This window comes from Pogoniulus pusillus, chromosome 37 (genome assembly GCF_015220805.1).
Source record: "Pogoniulus pusillus isolate bPogPus1 chromosome 37, bPogPus1.pri, whole genome shotgun sequence".
Taxonomy (NCBI): Eukaryota; Metazoa; Chordata; class Aves; order Piciformes; family Lybiidae; genus Pogoniulus; species Pogoniulus pusillus.
The window spans coordinates 1,308,051-1,329,987 of record NC_087300.1 but is presented as its reverse complement, the minus strand read 5'-3'; the positions used below and the strand labels follow the sequence as shown (position 1 = coordinate 1,329,987).

General features: G+C 56.0%; 1 protein-coding gene across 2 annotated transcripts in view; it reads right to left on the bottom strand.

Moving 5' to 3' along the window:
• Window positions 1–21,937, bottom strand: part of RUNX3 (RUNX family transcription factor 3) — a 42,597-nt gene that overhangs the window by 10,455 nt on the left and 10,205 nt on the right. The window contains exon 4 of one of the 2 annotated variants that reach the window (XM_064172574.1): window positions 5,734–5,910. In XM_064172574.1, coding sequence (XP_064028644.1) covers window positions 5,734–5,910 — 177 coding nt within the window. The remainder of the gene's footprint in view (window positions 1–5,733; window positions 5,911–21,937) is intronic. The other variant, XM_064172573.1, reaches the window with a different exon arrangement.

Here is a 21,937-nt window from a genome sequence, read left to right as displayed (position 1 = left end):
TTACAACCCAGCCTGCAGCTAGACCACCTTGCCTGCAGAGCGGGTTCGGAGCAGGCCAGCTCTGCCATGGGAAACCCACTGCGGAGCAGCAGGCTGACAGGGGAGCTGGTGGGGTGGTAGGAGGTGGAGCTGCAGCCCTGCTCCCCCTGCTCTGGGGCTGCACTGCAGCCAAGCAGCCCAGCAGCAATGCAGCCAATGCCCTCCTGCAGTGAGAGGGCGGCCGGAGGCTCCCTGTGGGCGCTCGGAGTCTGGCAGCGAGGATGCCAGCGTAGCAGAAATCCCACGTCAAAGGCAGGGTGGCATCCCTGGAGCCTGAGGCCAAGTCAGCTGCGCTCGGTGCAAGCTCAGCTGGTGTTTTACTCTGCTGCTGCTTGGTAGGAGCTGCGGCGCTCTGGCACCTGAGCTGCGGCCGGCAGACGGAGGCAGCTGCACGGCAGCGGCAAAAGCAGCGGCGGTGGGCGCTGGGTGGGGGGGGATGCTCCCGTCCAGCACCGGCCTGTGGTTGAGCTCTTTGATGGTTACAGGCCAAATTCATTTGAGGGACACACACTGAGCAATGGGCAGATGTAATTGAGAGGAGCAGAAAAGCAGTTTGCAGGCAGGCAGGGCAGGCTGCGGAGCCTGAGAGCAGGCAGGAAGCCCATCTCCAGAGCGCTCCTTCCTTTGAGGCTGGCGCTGGATCCCACAATGTGCTCTCTTCCCACTAATGCCTGCCTTAGCTTCCTTTGGAAACAATTTAGTCTCTGCTCACGGTAAAATGTTTCTGTCCATTAAGAAACGGATATTTTAGAGAAACCATAAGTCGATCTGGACGGGGATTAGGAAGCAGCAATTCAGGGTATTTGCTGGGCCCATAATTCAGGGCTTAGCCTCAGAGCAGCCACGTTGCATTTCAGAAACAATAGGGCACCGCCTGCCTATGCCAAGAGGCTTCTTAAAAGTAACCTGACACTTTAAAAATGTATATCTCAAACGAGGCAAGAGAGAGATTTCTGACTCCAGATGCAGAGGGTGAAGCGCTCTGCTGACGGCTGAGCCGCCTGCAAAACCTGACGCTGGCCTTGAGTCATGGACTGCAACTGGAGCTGGTTAGAGCTGAGCAGCTCCCAGAGCAGCAGATCCGAATGCTCTGCACCAGCACAACCTCTCCCAACCCCTTCAGCAGACACTAAGGCTAGCAGAAGCAGGACGGAGCTTGCAAGAGGATCCGGAGCCTCTCCTGCTCTCCCCACGGAGCAGAGGGAACTCGGTGTCGCCGGAGAGCTCCGGAGGGCACCAAGGAGCGGTGAGAGGCAGCCATCAGCTCACCCCAGTATGGAGCAGATCCTATTTGAAGCCACTTTGCAGCTGCCCTCGCGTACACCAGGCCCCTTCGTGCTGCTGGACAAGGCACACAGCTGCTTCTGAGTGGCTGAAGAAGATCCCACCACAGAGCCGCCTGCATGGGCAGTTCCCTGTGCTGCAGCGGGAGCAGAGCAGCTCTGCACGAAGCGCAGCCCAAACCTGGGCAAGGGCAAAGCTTTGCCTGGACCACTGTGGGCTGGCTAAGACCATCCCAGCTCCCCCCCGGGGAGGATCTGTGTGACTGCCACCAGCCCACTTCTTCCCCAGAGCAAGGGGGGCCCCCGAGAAGCAGGCAAAGGCTGGCAGAAGGAAGCTCCCTGGCATCTTGCTTGGCTTTTGAGAGCTACTCGATTTGGGGGTTTGTTTTTTCGAGCTAGGAAGACAAAGCTGAGAAGGGAGCAGGCAGGCAGGGCTCTGGCTCTGCCTGCCCCATAATAAGGAACCATTCCCAGCCATCCTAATGACAGCTTGGTGCCTCGCTCTGCAGAGGGGATGGGAGAGAAGGGATTTCAAAACCTCATATTTTCCAGACCTCATATCAGGGCCAAATCCTCAACGGAGGCAAACAGCTCTGCTCTGCTGAAGCCAGGGAAGCAAAGCAGCCTGATAGATGAGAATCTGTCTGCCCCAAAGGTGATGAAGGGAATGGAACATCTCTCTTACAAGGAGAGCCTGGGGGAGCTGGGGATGTGCTGCTTGGAGTAGAGGAGGCTGAGAGGTGACCTCAGCAATGGTTATGAAGATGTGCAGGTGAGTGCCAGAGGCTGGAGCCAGGCTCTGCTGGGTGATGCCCAGTGACAGACCAAGAGGCAATGGTGGAAGCTGAGGCAGAGGAAGCTTCATTCAAACACGAGGAGGAATTTTTCCCCTCTGAGGGTGACAGAACCTTGGAACAGGCTGCCCAGGGGGGTTGTGGAGCCTCCCTCTCTAGAGATAGTCAAACCCTGCATGGATGTGTTCCTGTGGGATCTGCTCTAGGAGCTTCTGTTCTGCAGGGGGTTGGACTGGATGAGCTTTGGAGATCCCTTCCAGCCCCTGACGTTCTATGAGTCTATGCCCTACCTTCCCAGCTAGAGGCTTGGATTCTCATCACAGCTACCCTGAGCTGAACCCTGAGTTACCTTTTTTGTCTTCCCAAAGCCCTGTAAGTAGGAACAAGATCTGGTGTCTGGAGGGTTGCAAATGTCCATCCCATTTGGGGACAGGCATGGGAAGGGGTTGGTTCTCCCCCTGCATGAGATAAGGCAAGACTGAGGCCGCTGAAAGACACTGAGACTGGGCAGTGGGAAACCAGCAGGAGAGCAGGACCTGCCCTGCCCAGCCATGGTGCTGAGCATACTCTCCCCCCGTGTTTCCTGGCATGCCCTTCAGAAGCTTTTCTTTACTGGGAGGCTTTTGGTTTGAGACCATCTAACCTCAGCATGATCATTTTACATGGGGGCTATTTATAACCTCCCGGGGCTGCTTCACTGAAAGTCTTCTGGAGATGGCTGAAGGCCAAATCCTTCTCCCATCCACACCAACGTCCTTGCCACGATCTCCACAGCCTTCACTCCCAGGAAGGAAAGGTTGGGCTGGGCCAAAGCAAAGGACTCCAGTTCCTCCCAGACATCAACTCAGCCTCTCTGCTGCAGAGCCCAAGAGCTCACGTGCTGTGCTGAGGGATCTGAGGTGTCTGACTCCTACCTCTTTCTGAGCACCTCAGCTCCCCGGCCTGGTTGTGCCAGAAGAGGATTAGGAAAGGTTGATGCAAAGTGCTGGGTCAGCAGAACCCAGAGGCCAAGCACCGGCAGCAGGCGAGCAGAGGGCTGCCGGCAGCGGGCGAGGGTGGAGGGGAAATGCTGCCCCTTCCACCTCAGCATGGCCCCTTTTAATCCCAGGGCTGGGAAACATTCAGGTTGGGAAGCAACCAGGTAAAGGGCAGCAGGGGCCAGAGGAACTGCAGCCTGCCCTGTCCCCCCCTCCCGAGCCCTATCTCGTTGTGCTCGCTGCTAATCACCTTCTCGTGTGCGCTGCCCAGGAACGTGCCAAGTCGTGAGAATTACAGCCCTGTTAGCTCCTGTGTTGATCTTGGCACGGGGGCAGGCTCCACTTGCCTGGCTGAAAATGATGATCTTTGTGAATAAGCCACGTGTGTGAGTGTGGGAGAGAGAGAGGGAGAGAGGGAAAGAGGTGGGATTTTGTGATGATGATGGTGATGATGATGATGATGAGTATTAGTGTTACGATTCTGATTGCTTATAGGCAGTCTTCTGCGGGCAGGCTTGAGATCTGAAACCTGCTGAGCTGATTCCTCTCCCAGCTCCACTGGGAAGAACCCACAAGGAATTTTTCATCCATTTGCTCCAGCCCGGGAAGGAGGGAGCCAAGAGCAGAGCGTGTACAAACTGCCTCCCGCCGCATTCCGGCTCCCTTTGGAGCCGCTCGGCAGGGATGATTTGGGGGTGGCTAATTCCGTGTGTCTCCACTCCTGCTGTCACTTGACATTTGGGAATTTGGCACGGGGCAGCAGCTTGTGGCCAGCTGGTTGTTGGGTTGGGGTTTTTTGGGAGGGGGGTGTGTGGAAATGTGTTTTTGTTTGGTGTTGAATTTGTGTCATCACCTGATCGTCTGCTCCAGACGCCGCTGGTTGGGTTTCTGACACTACAGGGGACTGAGCTAATTTAAAGTACTCATTTTAATTCTTTCCTTCCCTTCCCCCAGAAAACCTCTTTCTTTATTATGCAGCCAATGGGACGAGCCTAGAAAACTCTTTTTGGGGGAATTTGGGGTTTTTTTTTTTTACCCCTCTCTCTCCCTCGTGCTCTTTTCAAATCCACATCGACTGACAATCCTTCCCCCCAAAAAAAGAAATGCCTGAGTTGCTTCTCATAAACCCTGCTAATATCAATGAAAATTCCAAGCATAAAGATTTGCATTTCAATGAGAAATAAATTAAACCTGGGCTGCAATTTGGGGGTGGGGAGGAGCAGGGCAGCTTTTAACAGTTTGGGTAACGTTTTCCAACATGTTTGGGGTTTGTTGGGGTTCTTTCGGTGCCGCAGACACCCTCTCTGCCAGCCACACGGAGGGCTTCAAACCTCACCTCTGCAAAGGCAACCTCTGCAAAAGGCTTCGTGGAACTTTTCACAGGAAACCTTCCAGAGAAAGGCAACTTCTCACCAGAACTCAAAGCACAAAGAGCTTAAATGCTTGGCCCTTAATTCCTCGTTAACATCTCTGCTGGTTTTCCAAAGGGAAACGCCACTGAGATGAAAACCGCCTGGAGAAGGAGCAGCTCTCAGGTGCAGGCAGGGGAATGGTTTCTCTCTCTCTCTCTCTCTTTCTCTCTCTCTCTCTCTCTCTCTCTCTCTCTCTCTCTCTCTCTCTCCATCCATCCTGGTGGCATCTGGCTGTGCTGAGAGCCGCGGAGCCACCAGGGCTGGGGAGGGACTTTTGATCAGGACAAAAGGGAATGGAATGAAGTCTGAGGAGGGCAGATCGAGACTGGAGATCAGGAAGAAATCCTTTATAGTGAGGGTGGAGAGACTCTGGCACAGGTTGCCCAGGGAGGCTATGGATGCCCCCTCCCTGGAGATGTTCAAGGCCAGGTTGGATGAGGCCCTGACCAATCTGGGCTGGTGGAGGTGTCTCTGCCCATGGCAGGGGGTTGGAACTGGATGAGCTTTGAGGTTCCTTCCAACGCAACCCATTCCATCATTTCCAAATCCAAATGCTCAGTTTAGGGCTGAGCATGGGAACCAGCAGGCTGACCTTTCTTGGGTAACTCTGGTGGCAATTCCTACCTCTTTCCTGGCAAGAAACTGGGATGCAGATTCCCAGGGAATGCCTGAGGGCTGAGCTGTGCTGATGGCAAAGGCTCGGGGGTGCATGCGCACGCGTGCTCCATGCAGGTGTGCGTGCGTGTGGGGGACTATGCTGGAATTGGGTGATGGATCACCAGACTTGGCATAAACACAATGCAACGAGATAAGAAACCCTTGGGATTAGCATGCAAAGTACAAAGCACCCTCTGGAGCTGATGCTTAAGCGTCTACATGGGCACCTTCGTGTCAAAGGAGCTCCTGGATCCAAAGCGGTTTGCTCTCATCTCCCTCCCCTTCCTGCTGCAGCTGCTCAGCTTCTCCCAACACCTCACAGCCATGATCCCATGGCTCTGTCTCATGGTGCACACAGCAGAGCCACCAGGGGTTGTGACTCAGCAGCCATCTGCTGATCGAACGGGTGCAAAAAAGCTTCCAGGGTCAACAAACCAAACCAAGCCCCTCCCTGGTGTGACCCCAGGCTGGGCTCCTCACCCCGGGCAGAGCTGGACTCCAGCCCAGCTCCACTCCCTGTCTGGCCGTGTCAGGGGCACGAGGGTTTGGGGGTGATGCCAGGCTGGGGCACTCAGCCAGTTACCTTGTATTGGAGTTTGAGCCTGGGACCCAAAGTGGCTGGGGGTGCTGAGGGCTCCGCGGGGGTTGGGTGTTGTTGGGGTGACTCTCATGGACTGGCGCAGCCGTTCCAGCTCCCCGTAGCGGTCGGTGAAGGGTTTGGCTTGGTCTTCTAGCTTTTGTCTGTGCCCTGGAACATGATAAGAGAGGCTGATATCTAATCAGTTACCCTTTGGCTGCAGCACCCTGCTTGCACACGGAGGCAGAGCAAGGCTCCATCTTTGCTATCCCTTGCACAGGGCTGATGTGCGGCAGCCCCAGTGGAGGGCAGCTTCCCTGGGAGGGAGCTTTGCAGGGCACACACATGTGGGAAGAGCTCAGGGTTCGGACCAGCAAAGCCTTCTGAAGAAGGGACACTGACCCAGGCAGGAGCCCCCAGATCACCTGACAAGGCAGTGCCTGAGCAAGGAGCAGTGTATGGGTGCCAGGGTCGGGGTGCCCTGCGCTGTGCCCCAGCGACCAGCCCACACCAGCCCTCCCTCACTCCAGACCAGGAGGGAGGACCTGTGCAGGGCAGAAGATCTCCTGCCCGGGTGGTGACTGTGGAACCAGCAAAGGGAATGTTGAGTACTCTGCATTTTCTACAGCACTTGCTCAGTGCATGGAGAACAAACTCTCCTGTCTCACTCCAGCCCCCTCCCCAGCCCTGCACAACCAACCGGCCCAAGCCCAGGCAGGGCTGGAGAAGGCACAGGAGGAGGGCTGGGAGCAGCCACCTCTGATACCACAGCTTGGCCATCTCACTTTGCTTCTTTCTGTTCCTCTTTTCCTACCCGTAAAACGGGGAGAGACTCTTCTCCTCCCTCCCCCAGGCAGGGCAGCAGCTAATGAGCGTTTGTAAAGCACTCCCACAGCTCCTTAGGTAGCAGCTGCTGGCACAGGGCAATAATGATTAAATTTATGCTAATTGTCCCCAGGCAAGAGGCTGATGAAGTGCACTTGATACATAACTTTCGCATTTTACTGTATTAATCATCACCAAACAGCTTCACTCTCTCTGGGCCAGATTCCAGTCTCAGTTACACCCGCACAAAGCTGGAGGGACTCCAGAGAAGCCAAAGCTGCTTTGCTTTTGCACCAGTCCCAGGTTCTAGACCTTGGATTCTCCTTGGCTCTGTACCTGCCACAGCCAGACGGCCGCACAACACCTCCAGCTCTTTGCACCTGCCATGAAAGGACCTTCCCGAAGTGGCGAATGCCTTATCCCAGCAGAGCCTGGGGGCACTGGAGGTGTGCGGGCATGCCAGGGAAGGCAGAAGAGGAGCTGGGAAGAAACCCTTCTGCAGCTCTTCTGAGGGCTGGGCCTTATCAGATCCATCCCTATGGCCCAGAGCCACCCAGCCAAGCACAGCTCTCGGTGGCTTTTAAGCAGCGAAGCAACGCGTTCAGAAGGTGAGAACCTGCCACCCAGCTCTTGCTTGGCTCCCCTTCCCTCAGCCCTCACAGCTGCTTGGTGTGAGCTGGGTGTCAATTTATAGCAAATCACAGAAAGTCCCCAGACTTCCCCCTCTCAGAGGCTGATCTCTTCCGACCCCGCCTGTGCTCGGCTCCCTGTGCTCAGGCTGTGGAGATGCTGGATGGGAGAGGAGAGCATCGATCCCAGAGAGGATCCGCACTCCCAGCTGAGCTCCCTGCCCTCCGTGGGTATGCCAGCAGCAAACCACCCCCAGATGCAGTTTTTGAGGGGCTTTGACCCTCTCCTGTGAGCTCCACATCCAGATGAGCCCCACACACACACCCCTCAGACTCTCCAATCCCCCAGCCCCTGGGGGGGAGCCCAAACTGAACACAAACCTGCTGACCCCAGCCAGCAACACTTGGTCAAGACAAACTCCCAGCAGACAGCAAAACCTTCCAGTACTCTGAAAACTTCTTTCCCCCTCCGTGTGAAGCAAACCAAGGGAACCCCAAATCAACACCAGGAAATCTCTCTTCTAATCTCTGTGCATCCCCAGACCTGGGACACCTCTGTGTTATCTGAGCACCTCTGGGGCCCTGCGCCGCATCTGCCCCGCGGTGCTTGCGCTTGCCCCGAGGGGCAAAGTGTGCACTGAGCTGTCCTGTTCTGCTCCACCTTTTAGTGTTTCAGTTTACATCTGAGCACAGAAGAAAAAGAAGAAGGTTAAAAAAAAGCTTTGCTTTTTGTCTTTGTTGCTCCCTCCTCCCCCCTTTTAGCCACTTCTCACAGGCAGAGCTTAGCAGAGAAGCCAAAAAAAAAAAGGACTTCAAAAGACCAAGTTCCACCAAGAAATTGAATGGAAATTGAGTTCTCTGCCTCTATCTCAGTGGCAGCCCTATCCTGTGGTAGTATCTGGCATGTGACAGAGAAAATCCTGAAGAATAAATCAAGTGATCCCTGTGCTGATAATGGCTTGAAAGATTATTCAGCTGTGCAGCCCAGCCCAGGGCTCCATGTGGCTCCGTCCTGCTGCGCTGCGGTCGCTCCGGGCCCGGCGCTGTCTGAACGTGGCCACAGCCCCCCTGGGCTTTGCAAGCCTCAAGTAAAGAGCAGGGCTGTACCCATGGCCTCTGAGAGGGGCTGGTTTGTGGGGAGACCCAGCAGTCATCAGCAGCATCCCCCCCCAAACCTGAAACTCCTGGCAAATGGAAAGCAGAAGATGCAAAGGTAAGGCAAGGCAGGGGCTCACTTAGGAGTGAGAGCCCAGAGGAGAGCTGGGGGGGGGGACCATGACCCTCCCCCAGCTCTCCTAGACCCTCTCTGGTCTGTATCCCACCCCCATCTGCACGGGTGGGACCTGGCAGCGTGAAACTGCATGCAATAAGGCAATGAATGAGTATGAACTCCCTCAGTTTGGGCTGCCAGCCCTCCCTGGATTGAAAGCCCAGAGGAGAGCTGTGGTGGGACCATGGCTCTGTCCAGCTCTCCTAGACCCTCCCTGGTCTGTATCCCACCCCCACCTGCACGGGTGGGACCTGGCAGCACGGAACTGTGTGGAACAAGGCAGTGAACGAGTTAAAAAGCCACCAGGCATCACCCTGGCCTGCCAGCCCTCCCTGGTACAGGCTGTGTCCCCGGGACTTCCTGCCACTTGTCACTGGGAGCTGGGGACTCAGCCTCTGTCACGCAAGAGAGCATCGCAGTTAATGGTTTTCTTTCATCAGAACGACCTCAACTTTTTAATTCCTGCAGCGGTTGGCTTCATTAAAAGCCCTTCCCCAGCTGCCCACAGCTGTCACCGGGAGGAAGCCGATGCCATCAAGCAAACAATGCCTCATACCTTCGAGAAGAGGAAGGTGGTTTCGAGAGCTAAACCCAGGGACCAACTCAAAGCCTCCGGAAGCCAGGGGCTGGATCCTCAATCGACTTCAAACAGCTCCAAGACCTCATCCCAAGAAATCTGTCTGCAAAGTCTTCACCACCCCAACCTGTGAGCTTTCACAGAACTGTCAGGGTTGGGAGGGACCTCGAGGATCACAGAATCAACCAGGTTGGGAAAGACCTTCGAGATCATCGAGTCCAACCTATCAGCTAGCTCCGACCTCCCTGCTGCAGGCAGGGACACAGAGCCACACAAACACCCAGGTTGGAAAAGATCCTCAGGATCACCAAGTCCAACCTATATTTGCATTGGAAACTGGACCTTGAGATTCACTTCATGCAGGCAGGGGTCAGAAACACTACAGGTCCACTCCAAACAAAGGCAACTTGAAACAGGGAAGCAAAGTTGTGACTCTACAACCATATCCCCAAGCACCACATCCAAACCACCCAGAAACACCTCCACCACCTCCCTGGGCAGCTCATTCCAGTCCCTGACCACTCTCTCCATGAAGAACTTTCCGCTCATGTCCAATCTAAACCTCCTCAGCCTCAGCTTGAGGCCATCCCCCCTTGGTCTGTCTCCAATTAGCTGTGAGCAGAGCCCAGCAGCAGATGCTCCACTATGTCCCTTCAGGTAGCTGTAGACAGCAGTGAGGTCTCCCCTCAGCCTGCTCTTCCTCACACTAACCATCCCCAGCTCCCTCAGTCACTCCTCACCAGATTTATTCTCTAGTCCCTTCCCCAGCTTGGTTGCCCTCACACCAGATCAGGTTGCCCAGAGCCACATCCAGCCTGGCCCTAAAAGCTTCCAGGGCTGGGACACGAAAGCTGTGGTGGGGTTGGAGGTTTCTGCACTGCATTTCCAGCTGTGCCAGCACTGGCCTGCAGGTCACTGCTTATGGAAGCACTTGGTCCTTGGAGCCAGAAAACGATGGCAGCTGCCGACCTTGGGCGCTCGGCGTGGGCAGCAGGAGCGCTGCGAGGCTGGCTCGGGTTTCTGAGCGGGTTCAGCCCGATATTGAACGTGACATGATGTAAACATTGACAGCTCCCCTTCCACCCCGGTGTGGTAACAAGATCTCTATCAGCATATCAAACAAACCAGCCCAGGGAACACCTCCCAGCTGGAAGACTCGATGTGAACCTGACACTCGGGGCCAGGAATCAGAAGCGCGCTGGAAGCCTTGGGTGTTTCCTTGGAATGCAGACAGCAGAGCAGTGTCTGCTGCTCAGGCCCTCCGAGCTCTGCTTTCCAAACATGCTTTCTGCATTAAAGCCTTGCCAAGGCCAGACAGGCTCAGCTCTTCCTCCTAGAAGCGTGCACCCTGCTGTGGCTCCTGCCTCTGGGCTGTGGATGGGGGCTCCGTGCCGTGGAGGGGGTGTCTGTGGGTGCTCACCTAAAGCAGTTTGCTTCCCCAGGTGGCTGAGGAGCAGAACATGAAGTTGGCCAAAGGCAGCAAGGGGCTCCAGGAACTCCATGGCTTGAGTGATGCCAACTGCTCAGAGCTGGCACATTTGGTTTGAAACGAGCCCTGCCTGGGGGGTCCTGGTCCTCTGATCTGCCTGTGTTTAGATGTGGACGGGGACACAGCCAGGAGGGAGAAGGAGCTGCACAGCCTGTTCTGCAGCCTCAGTGGCTTTGGGTTTGGGTGTCACGTTTGTCCCCATCCCCTGCCAGAGCCCTGTGCTACCACAGGACAGGAGAGCAGATGGTGGGAAGTGGCTTGGCCCTCCCCAGGCACCTTGCTGTGAAATGCTGGCAGCAAGCTGGAGCGGAGGAAGCGCAGAGTGCTGCAGCTCGGGGGGGGGGGGGAGTTCAGCTGCACACATTTGCAGATCATTTCCTTAGCTCCACTGAGGAGGAGACAAGAACCAGGAGATGGTGGCATGGGTTTGGACAGCAGCTCCAGCAGAGCCTCAGAGGTCCATACTTGGCCACCTTCAAAGCAAGGCTCCAAGCATCCCATCCCAAGCTCCCCCACCCTCCAGCGAGGGCTGCGCTCTGCTATTCAGAGCCCAACTGCACAGCTTAGCCGAGGAGGAGCTCCTGAGGAGCAGCCCAGGCTGCCATGCTGCACACAGCCCAGGGGCTTAGTCTCTACACGTCCAGGAGAATGGACCACAAGAAAGCAATCAGCAGTGGCTCAAACTCTGTCTCCCTGCGTCAAACAGCTCTCAGATGCCTCCTGCAGCCCTCAAAATAGGTACTTCAGAGAGCCACACCAGTGCTCTACAGAGGGTTGAATGTGTTCCCAGGCTGAGCCTTGGCTAGACTATCAAGTCCCAGCATGTGCTCCAGCAACAAGCCACATGTGAGGCTCCTGTGCTCTGGGAACAGCAGGGCCTGTCCCTTGCAGGAGGTGTTGGGGTGGTTTCATCCTTGCACACCTATAACACAACATCCCTCAGGATTTTCCCCCCTGGAAACCCACCTCTGGCCTCAGACTCCCCACGGGAAATTCCCAGCCAAGAAGGATTTGGTGGAGCCCCACAGCCAACTAAAGAGGGAGGGAGGACAAGGTGGAGATGGGAACTGGGCTGCCTGCAGTGCCAGAAGCTGGAAGGGACTGAGGTCACAGCTGGAGTACTGAGGTCAGTTCTGGGTACCACAGCATAGGGAAGATATTGAGGTGCTGGAAGGTGTCCAGAGAGGAACAAGGCCAAGAAGGGGTTTGGAGGGCATCGTATGAGGAGCAGCTGAAGGAGCTGGAGTTGTGCAGACTGGAGAAGAGAAGGCTGAGGGGAGACCTCATTGCTCTCTGCAGCTCCCTGAAAGGAGGTTGAAACAAGGCTGCTGTTGGTGTCTTCTCCCAGGCAATCAGCAACAGAACAAGAGGAAATGGGTTTAAGTTGCACCAGGGGAGGTTTAGGTTGGATATTAGAAAGAACTTCTGTCCTGCAAGAGTGGTCAGGCACTGGAACAGGCTGCCCAGGGAGGTGGTGGAGCCACCATCCCCAGAGGTGCTCAAGAACAGGCCACAGCAACACCAAGCAGTGCTACAGACTGGAGACAGAGTGGCTGAGAGCAGCCAGGCAGAGAGGGACCTGGGGGTGCTGGAGAGAGAAGCTGAAGATGAGGCAGCAGTGCCCAGGTGGGCAGCAGAGCCAATGGCATCCTGGGCTGGCTCAGGACAAGGGAGGTTCTTCTGCCCCTGTGCTCAGCACTGCTCAGGCCACCCCTGCAGTGCTGTGTCCATTTCTGGGCTCCTCTATTCCAGAGAGATGCTGAGGTGCTGGAAGGTGTCCAGAGAAGGGCAGCAAGGCTGGGGAGGGGCCTGGAGCACAGCCCTGTGAGGAGAGGCTGAGGGAGCTGGGGGGGTGCAGCCTGCAGCAGAGGAGGCTCAGGGCAGAGCTCATTGCTGTCTGCAGCTGCCTGCAGGGAGGCTGTAGCCAGGTGGGGTTGGGATCTGCTGCCAGGCACCCAGCAACAGAACAAGGGGACACAGCCTCAAGCTGTGGCAGGGCAGGTTGAGGCTGGATGTGAGGAGGAAGTTGTTGTCAGAGAGAGTGATTGGCATTGGAATGGGCTGCCCAGGGAGGTGGTGGAGTGGCTGTGGCTGGAGGTGTTCAAGCCAAGCCTGGCTGGGGCACTTAGTGCCATGGTCTGGTTGGCTGGGCAGGGCTGGGTGCTAGGTTGGGCTGGTGGAGCTTGGAGCTCTCTGCCAACCTGCTTGGTTCTATGGTTCTGTGAACTCCAGGGCATGGTTTGGTGGCCATGGCAGATGGGTGCCAGTCAGACTCAACCATCTTAAAGACCTTTCCAACCTCAACAATTCTATGACCCCTCCGTGGAGGATGCTGGAGATGCCCAAGCTCTGGTGAGGAGCAGCAGCCAGCAAGTGCCAACACCACTGCAGTCCACTTGCAAGAAAGCCAAGCTGAGAAGCTCCCAGGAGGAAGGGGCTGGAAGGAGCTCTCCCTGCTGCTGCCCAACAAAGTCAGGCACAGATAACTCATTCTTCACATGTTTGAAGTTGGGCTGCTTACGCCATTTGGAAGGAGAATCAGTCACGGCCAGGCTTTGCTTTGGTTTCCTCTGGCTTTCATCAGACACTGCTGCTACTGTCTTCCTCCAGCTAGGAGAGGAGGAGGAGGAGGAATGTGTCGCAATGCCCTGGGCTCGCATGTCCCGGCAGAGGCTTTACTCCAACTCCAACAACCAAAGGAAAATCATATTTAAGGGAGTAGAGGAAGAGAATTATTTAAGGGGATAGGGGAGGAGAATTATCAAACCAAACCAGAGAAAAAGGCCAAAAAATGAGAGGGGAAGGCAAAAAACCAAACCCCAAAGGCTGCTGATTTGGAAAGCTTCTTTAGCTGGTGGTGGTCTGTGATGAATTGGCTGCCTCTAAGAGGATGAAAATAAATATCCCTCCTTTTTTGAAGGAAATAGGCTGGCTCCAGGCCAGCTGGCAGGAAGCTCACAGATATGTTGCATTTCCAGTAGGGCTTTTGCTGTCTGAAGCTCCAGCAGCAGCAGTGGTGGTGGCTCTGGGCAGCCTGGTATTGATTAGCTGCTTTGCAAGCCCCTAACCTCCTCTTGCTTAGGCGTTGGAGTCCCTGCACTTTGCCTCTCTCCCTGCAACAGCAGCCCTGGCAAGAGGGGCAGCTCCTGAGAAATCCTAAGGTGGCCTTTTAATTACACTGAGAGACCCCAGCATTGCATCTGGTGGCCTTTGTTACACTCAGAGACCCCTGCATTGCATCTAGTAGCATTTTCTTACACTCAGAGACCCCTGCATCGCATCTGGTGGCCTTCTATTACACTCAGAGACCCCTGCATTGCATCTCTTACTCTGGGAGGCCCCCACCCTTTATTTAGTGGCCTTTATTTAGAGCAGTTTAGAGCCCAGGGCGAGCTGGGGAGTGGAATTCTCAGCAATGGACTGGGTAAAAGCCATCAGGTTTCAGCATTTAGCTCACTTGTGCCTGCTTGAATACCCCCCACGAGTTCTTTCCTGCATCTTCCCATCCTTAAGGACCTCTGAGGAGGAGACTCTGAGTACAGAGTGGTGGAGGTGGGGGTTAAAAAAAGTCCTGATTTGCAGAGCTGAAAATTTCTCCCCCTGCCCCCACCTTGCAGGTCACAAAGCAGCAGCTCAGTGCACACCTGTGGGAGCTGCAGCAGCTCTCAGAAGGGTGCAGATCCCACAGCTGCACTATGACTGCTCTGCAGTGGTTCCCCTTTCCCAGGAAGGCCAAATTCCTCGATGGGAATCACAACCCAGGTCTCATGGAATCAGGCAAAAGCCCTGAGTTAATGATTTCAGAGCTGGGTGCTGGGGAGGAAGCGAGACACAGCTCAGGCCCCTGCAGCTGGTATTGCCTCAGCCAGCTCTGGGCTCAGATGTTCAGCTGCAGGCATTTGCTGTCACCACACAGATCAGTGGGGTGATGCCAGTTCAGTGCCTGCTGTCTAACAACCTGAGCTGGGACCTGTGTGGTACCAGTCGAGCTGGTTTCTCCCCAGGGAATAACCTGTTCCATTAGGGCAAGCACATCACATTCCTTTGGGTGACCTTGGCTAAGGAGGCTTTGCCCAGGATGGGGAGAAGCAGCTGCTGGGTTCAGACCTGTGCAGGGAATGTGCCATGGTACAGCTAATGGAGAGGAGATGTTTGCTGCTGCAGGGCAGTGTGGCAGCTGGCTGGAACAGCTTCTGCCAGCTGGTCCTCTGCTCTTGGTAACACAGCCTGGCTTGAGTTGGAAGGGACCTTAAAGGTCATCCAATTCCAAACCCCTGCCATGGCCAGAGACACCTCCTGCCAACCCAGATTGCTCAAAGCCTCATCCAGACTGGTCTTAAACACCTCCAGGGCTGAGCTGGCCATGACCTCTCTGGGCAGCCTGCTCCAGTGTCTCACCACCCTCAGAGTGAAGAACTACTTCCCAGTGTCCAATATGAATCTTCCCTGCTCTAGTTTCAATCCCCTGCTCCTTGTCATAAGTCCCTCCCCAGCTCTCCTGTAGCCCCCTTCAGGTACTGGGAGGTCTCCCTGGAGCCTTCTCTTCCCCAGGCTGAACAGCTCCAACCCCTCAGCCTGTCCTCACAGGAGAGGTTCTCCAGCCCTCTGACACAGCACAACCCACCGCAGCCCCAAGCTCTCCCAAGGTCTGGGTTTCCCCTTTGCCCCAGCACAGAGCTGGAGCTGAGCCCTGGCATTTGCATGCTAACAGCCCCCGAATCCCAGGACGGAGCTGCAAGCTCCATCTCCGGAGCCTGGCTGGTATGGCAGCCAGATACAGCTCCTGCCGAGCTCTGCCAGCACACACAGCCAGCGCCCGGAGCAGGAGCCCCAGCGCGGCGCTACCTGCGCAGCAGCCTCAGTCCCCTCCGCAGGGCTGCTCCCCCCGGGGCAGAGCCACGGAGCTGTGCCCGGGCTGCCCGCGGGGAGGGCACTGCGCAGGGCTTCGGGGCTTGGGGCAGCTCAGGGCTGCTGAGCTGCTCCCAGATGTGGTTTGGGGATGTTCTCAGCTGAGAACCTGCGTGCAAGGAGGCACAGCACCGTGGAGCTGGGCTGCTCAGCACCTTCAGACTGAGAGAGATGAGGCTGTGCAGCCTGGAGAAGAGAAGGCTCCAGGGAGAGCTCGGAGCTGCCTTCCAGCACCTGAACTGGACCTACGAGAAACCTGGGGAGGAAGGGGCTGTAGTGCCAGGACAAGAGGCTCTGGTCTGAAAGTGGAGCTGGATTTAGGTTGGGCATTGGGAAGAAGTTCTTTACTATGAGAGTGGTGAGACACTGGCACAAATTGCTCAGAGGGGTGGTGGGGGAAGCCCCAGTCCCTGGACACACTCAGGGCCAGACATGTTTGGGCCCTAAGCAACCTGACCTAAAGAAATCCCTGCACACTCCAGGCAGGGGTGGGCAAGACCTTTGAGGGTCCCTTCCAACCCAGTGCACTCTAGGAGTCTCACTGCCATCACCCAGAGGTGCATCACACCAAGGATGTGTTCCTCTGTGACCTGAGCTAGACATTTAGTCACAGAATCAAGCAGGTTGGAAGTGACCTCCAAGCTCATCCAGCCCAACCTAGCACCCAGCCCTGTCCAGTCAACCAGACCATGGCACTAAGTGCCCCAGCCAGGCTTGGCTTCAACACCTCCGGGCGCAGCAACTCCACCACCTCCCTGGGTGGACTCCTGGAGGAGTTGCACCTCCAGGTGCCATGGTCTGGTTGATTGGATAGGGCTGGTTGAGAGGTTGGACTGGATGAGCCTGGAGGTCATTTCCAACCTGGCTGATTCAAGGATCTCTTTGGGTCCCTTCCAGCCCCTGACCTCCTGTGAGCCTGTGACCCTCAGTGCAAGGGCTCCGAAGCCAAGACAGGCACCAGGGATGCTTTCTGCAAGCTGAGTCCCTCCTCTTCCTCCCCTCTCCTTCACTGGAAGGAGTCAGATCACATAGTGCCAGATCATGTCTGAGCCCCTTCCGCTGCAGGATGTGATCTCTCTGGGGCAGGCTGCAGAACAGGTGACTGAGCTCCAGCAGCGGAAGAGAAGGGTCCTCGGAACTCAACTTCATCTCACTCTGAGTCAAATCCTCTTCCTCCCTCTGCCACATCATTGAAGTGATTGGCTGGGCTGATAAGGCCTTTCGAGAGGGAGAGATGAGACGTGTCCTGCCCTGCCATCTGATGTGATCTTGTGGTTTGGTTTGGTAGTTCTGCTCCTTTAGCTGTTGTCTTCCCTGAAATGAAACTTGCCTTTTAGCACTGACATCTTTCCTCTCCTTTCTCTCTCTCTCTTTCCACTCTGTGACCCTTCTCCTGTTCTCCTGAGCTCCCAGATCCTGCCTGAGGGGAGCAGGGTCCATAACCTTGCAACGTGTAGTCACAGAATGGCTTTAGAAATCAGCTACGCATAGGCTGGTTCAGGGACCTCAAAGATCATCTCCTCCAACCTCCCCACCCTGGGCAGGGAGAAATCCTCCCCAGCAACAGCCCCCAGACCCGTGCAGTGCTCCCCACTGCCTGCCTTCACTCCCCAACATGCTGCATGAAACACTGACCCTGCAGAAGGGCTTGGGGTGGAAGGGACCTTAAGGCTCGCCCAGTTCCAACCCCCTGCCATAGACAAAGGCACCTCCCACTACAACAGGTTGCTCAAAGCCTGATCCAGCTTAGTCTTAAATGCTCTGCAACACCTCAGCACCCAGATGTCCACTGGAGTGTCCCCACACTCCAGTGTTCACACCCTCCCTCCCCCCACCCTCCCCTCATCCCAGCACAAACTGGGAGCTGTCTGTGCACTTACACCCAGCTAAGGACAAGCAAGGAGAACAAAACACAACACCCTACTAATAACTCCAAACCAGCCCCTGCCATGGGAGCACCTCAGCACTCAGCCTGGTTTACTCACAGCAGCAGCTCCAGTTCAAGCTTTCCACATCCCCACAAGGAAGCCTTTTTGCCAAGACAACAATCTGGAGCTGGGCAGTGCTGGCAGGGCACAGTCCCTGTCTCGGGGCTCCACTGGAGCTCCTGAGGTGCTCAAGACCCTCACATAATTGCTGATCTCTTCTCTGAGCATTTGCCCAGCAAAGCTCCAAGGGTAAAAGGGCACAGCAAATGTGGGGTGGCACTGCCCCAAAGCTGTGCAAGTGAGGGAAGTGCCAAGTTGCTGCTTTCTGCTGCAAGCAATGCCCAAGGAGTCAGAAACCTCCCCAGAACCCACTGCTGCTTTTAGAGCCGCTGCAAGCCAGGAACCAGCAAGGAAGCAGCCAACTCCACAAGCTGTGGACCACTGCTTTGTGCTTGTGGTGGCATCTAAGCTTTTAGGGCACGGAAACACCACTGAAGGAATCACATCTGCACAGGGCTGCTGCAGCCCAGGAAACCCAAACAGCAGCCTGCAAGGTCAGGCCATGGGGAAGCCTCCACCACTGAAACCCCTCAGCTCTGAGCCCTGCTGCCAGTGAGCACCAAGAGGCTGACACCAGCTCTCTGGACTCCCCCAGCCATGGCACAGCCTCAGCTGTGGCCAAGCTCCAAACAAACACATCCCCTCCGTGCCTGGGACCTGTGGGGCAGCAGAGCTGCCATTGGGTGAAGATTGGTGCCCAGCAGAGATGGTGGTGGGGAGGGATCAACTCCACGGTGCAACCACCTGAGTCACAGCACTGAAGCTTCCCAGTGGGGCAGACAAACCCTAAGAGCTCAACCTCTCACCCCCCTGCCCAAAATCCGTGGGTCAAGCTGGGCAGGATGAGAGGCTCAAAGTGGGGCAGCACCTCAGGGGGGATGCCTGGGGAGCTCTGGTTGTTAGCTTCATACTGCAGGCTCTGCAAAGCTCATTCTCAACAGGGTGGAATTTTGTTCCTCTTTCCCTTCCCTAAGCAAAATGGGTTTGAGTTTTGCTATTTCTGCTTGTAAAAATCAATCTGTGCAGCCATGAGGGATAGGGAAGGTAGTGTGTGGGCTCCTTGCCCTGCTACCAGGGTCCTGTGCAGCTCTTCCCTCTCTAGCCTCAAGCTGGAGCAGCCACTAAAGCCTAAAGGGAAGAAAAAACCCCAACGAGCCCAGAGCACAGACTGCTCAGAGCTCAAGGAAAGGAGAAGGGGGGCAAAAAAGGGAGAAAGGCTGCTTCAGGGTGGTTTGCAGACAGCCTGGGGTTTGAGAGGCTGGGGTCAGCGAGATGCTGGGCGTGGGATGAGGAGAGAGATGGAGGTGGTGAGGTGCAGGGTGTGGGCAGCACTGCCGAGGTGTGCCTGGGCTGCCGGGTCCAGGGCAGGTCAGGGTGATTCAGGGAGCTGCTTTTATCAACCTGGCTTCAGGATGGAGAAAGAAGCCACAGCGAGGGATGTGTCATCCCCAGGGAGGGCTGAGCCAACCCCTTCTGCTCCCTGCCTGCTGCCTGGGACATGGCACCGCCAGACACGGTTTGGTGCTTGCTGTGGTCACACCGAGCAGACGCAACCGAAAGCAGCAAATGTGACGCAGGCAGCCAGAAGGAGCAGGGTGGATGACACCAACAGACACCATCAACACCTCCAACAAGCATTCACACCACTGCTGTGGCCAAGGGGGGGGACAAGGGGGGAATGTGAGGACCCCTCAGTCTTCAGGTGTGGAAACCCAAGCTCCAACCTTTCCTCATCCTCCATTTCATCATTCAGCCCAGGACAGAGGATCAACCTGAGGCAAAGGTGCATGATGCTGAGCAAGGGCTGCAGCCTCCAGTGCCTCTCTCCAGCACCCTGCTCCCTCCTCTCCTCTAACCACTTTTTAGCTGGGGGAGGTGGAGAAAACCAGCTCCATCCACCCAAACTCAGGCAGCACCCTGACACTCCAAGCGGTCCAAGCTCTGCCCACACGAGCAGAGCAGTTCTGCCACCCTGCTGTGGCTGCCCTGCATCCCTTCCCACCCTCCCAGCACCAGCACCTGGGGCCTTCTGCACCCTGGCAGCCAGAGGCAGGGCACAGCTGGGTCCAGATGTGCTTCCCCACAAGTGTTATGGTAGGTGGTGAAGTTGTCTTGGTTTCCTCTTCCTCTTTGCCAGGGTGGCCAGGACAGCAGAGATGGGACAGAAACCAGGGCTTAGGGACACAGATTTGGAAAGGAGGGAAAGAAGTTAAGGAAGAGTGAATGGCAGCAAGGGAAGTGAAAGAAGAGGAGGAGGAAAGGCATTTAGAGGAGAGAAAGGGAAATGATCTGCACAAGAGACCCACGGAGGTGGGCAAAAAAGGGAGGGGGGGCAAGGCAGAAGGATGACAGCCAACAGGTGAGTGTGAGGAGGTGGCCCTGGGGATGCTCCTATTCAGCCAAGGACAGACTAAACATCCCTCTATAGCTTCCAGCTATTCATTTTTCCCTGTTCTGCCTCTTGTGGATTGTTTTGCAAGCAGCTGCGGATGAGAGAGAGAGAGAGGGAAAGAGCTTTGCAGCAAGGCTGGAGCTCGGCTGAGCAGGGCTAAATAAAGAACTGCAGAGAAGGGAGGGGGGAGAAGGAGGGAGTGAGGAAAAAAGAAGGAAATTCCAGAGGAAGTTCAACTCTTTTATTGCTTCCTGTTTGCGCCAAGTGTCAGCACTCGGCACCCGCCGAGCCGTTTGTTTAGGGCTCAGGTGTCAAGTTGAAAAAAGGAAGAAGGAGGAGGAAAAAAAGGTCCTTTTTCCACTCCAGACCTAACCCAGGAAAAGGCTGAGCACAAGGGGAAAAAAAGGGGAAAGAAATCTCTTGGAGTGAGCTGGACGCTGGGAGGGAGCCCAGGGGGTGGCTCGCAGGGAGGGCTTGGGCAGCACCGCGGAGCCGCCGCCGGCAGCAGCCCCGCGCCCAGCGCAGCCCCGCTCCGCGCCCAGCGCAGCCCCGCTCCGCGCCCAGCGCAGCCCCGCTCCGCGCCCAGCGCAGCCCCGCTCCGCGCCCAGCGCAGCCCCGCTCCGCGCCCAGCGCTAGGGCCTGCAGGCAGCCATGCCCGGGTGGCTTTGACACCAGCGGCTCCACCTCCCCCTGAATCTTCACAGCGACAGGCAGGTTGGCAAAGCTCCTCAGGGTCACCAAGTCCAACCTATAGCTCTACTCTGCCAGATGCACCTTGAGCCTTAGCCCCGAGCACCACATCCCAACGGCACTGAAACACAATCCAGGGTGGGTGACTCCAGCCCTCCCCCGAGGGGCTCTGCCCTACACCCACTTCCCTGCACCTCTCCATTCGATTTCAGGCTCCTCAGTTTTGCTGTTTGTTTTTTTTCCTCCTTGGGCACAGCTTTAGCTGAAAGACTCCCTCCAGGGCTGCGATGAAGCAATGTGCCCAGGGTAAGGAGATGAATGGGATGCTCAGAGGTGGGGCCTGGAGCCCTGCCACATCTCAGCCCCAAAACCCCACGAGGACGTTTGCTGGAGGAATTTGCACCGCATCTGAGAAGAGGATGCCCAAGGCTTTCCCAGGGTGCCAAGACAAATGGCCAATTCTTCCCTCATTAAGGCTGCTTCTCTGCCCCACATCCAGCCTCCAGCCCTGGCCAGTGCTGATCCTGCACAACAGCAGCCAACACACACCAGGTCCCACTCATTTCCAGCACTGCAGCCAAAAAGGAGGAAAGAAAACCCCTATATATGTATGTATTGAAGCACACAGATATATATAGAAACAGAGAATCATTTTGCTTGGAAAAGCCCTTCAAGATCACTGAGTCCAAACAGCCTCTAAACTCTACCAAGTCTGCTGCTAAACCACATCCCTCAGCACCACAGCTCTGCCTCTTGGAAGCATCTCAAGGGATGGGGATTCAGGCACCTCCTCCCTGGGCAGCCTGTGCCAGTCTTTGGGAACCCTTTCAGGGAAGAATTGTCTTCTGACATCCAACCTAACCAACCTTTCCCTGCTGCAACTTGAGGCCATTCCATCTCGTCCTATCACTTGACACTCAGGAGGAGAGAGCAACCCTCACCTGGCTGTGACCCCCTCTCAGGTAGCTGCAGACAGAATCACAGAAACATGCAGGCTGGCAAAGCCTCTCAGGCTCACCAGGTCCAACAAGATTCACCTTAAACCATATCCTCAAGCACCACATCCAGACGACCTTTAAACCCAGGGAAGTGGTGGAATCACCAATCCACATCCAGGGTTGATGACTCCACCGCCTCCCTGGGCAGCTCATTCCAGTCCCTGACCACTCCTCTCATTGGAAAAAGAGTTTTCCCTCATGTCCAAAGGTATTTGGGCACAGGGATTTCTGTGTTTAAAAACAGTCTCAAGCTGTGCCAGGGCAGGTCTAGGCTGGATGTGAGGAGGAAGTTGTTGTCAGAGAGAGTGATTGGCATTGGAATGGGCTGTCCAGGGAGGTGGTGCAGTGCCCATGGCTGGAGGTGTTGCAGCCAATCCTGGCTGGGGCACTTAGTGCCATGGTCTGGTTGGTTGGGCAGGGCTGGGTGCTAGG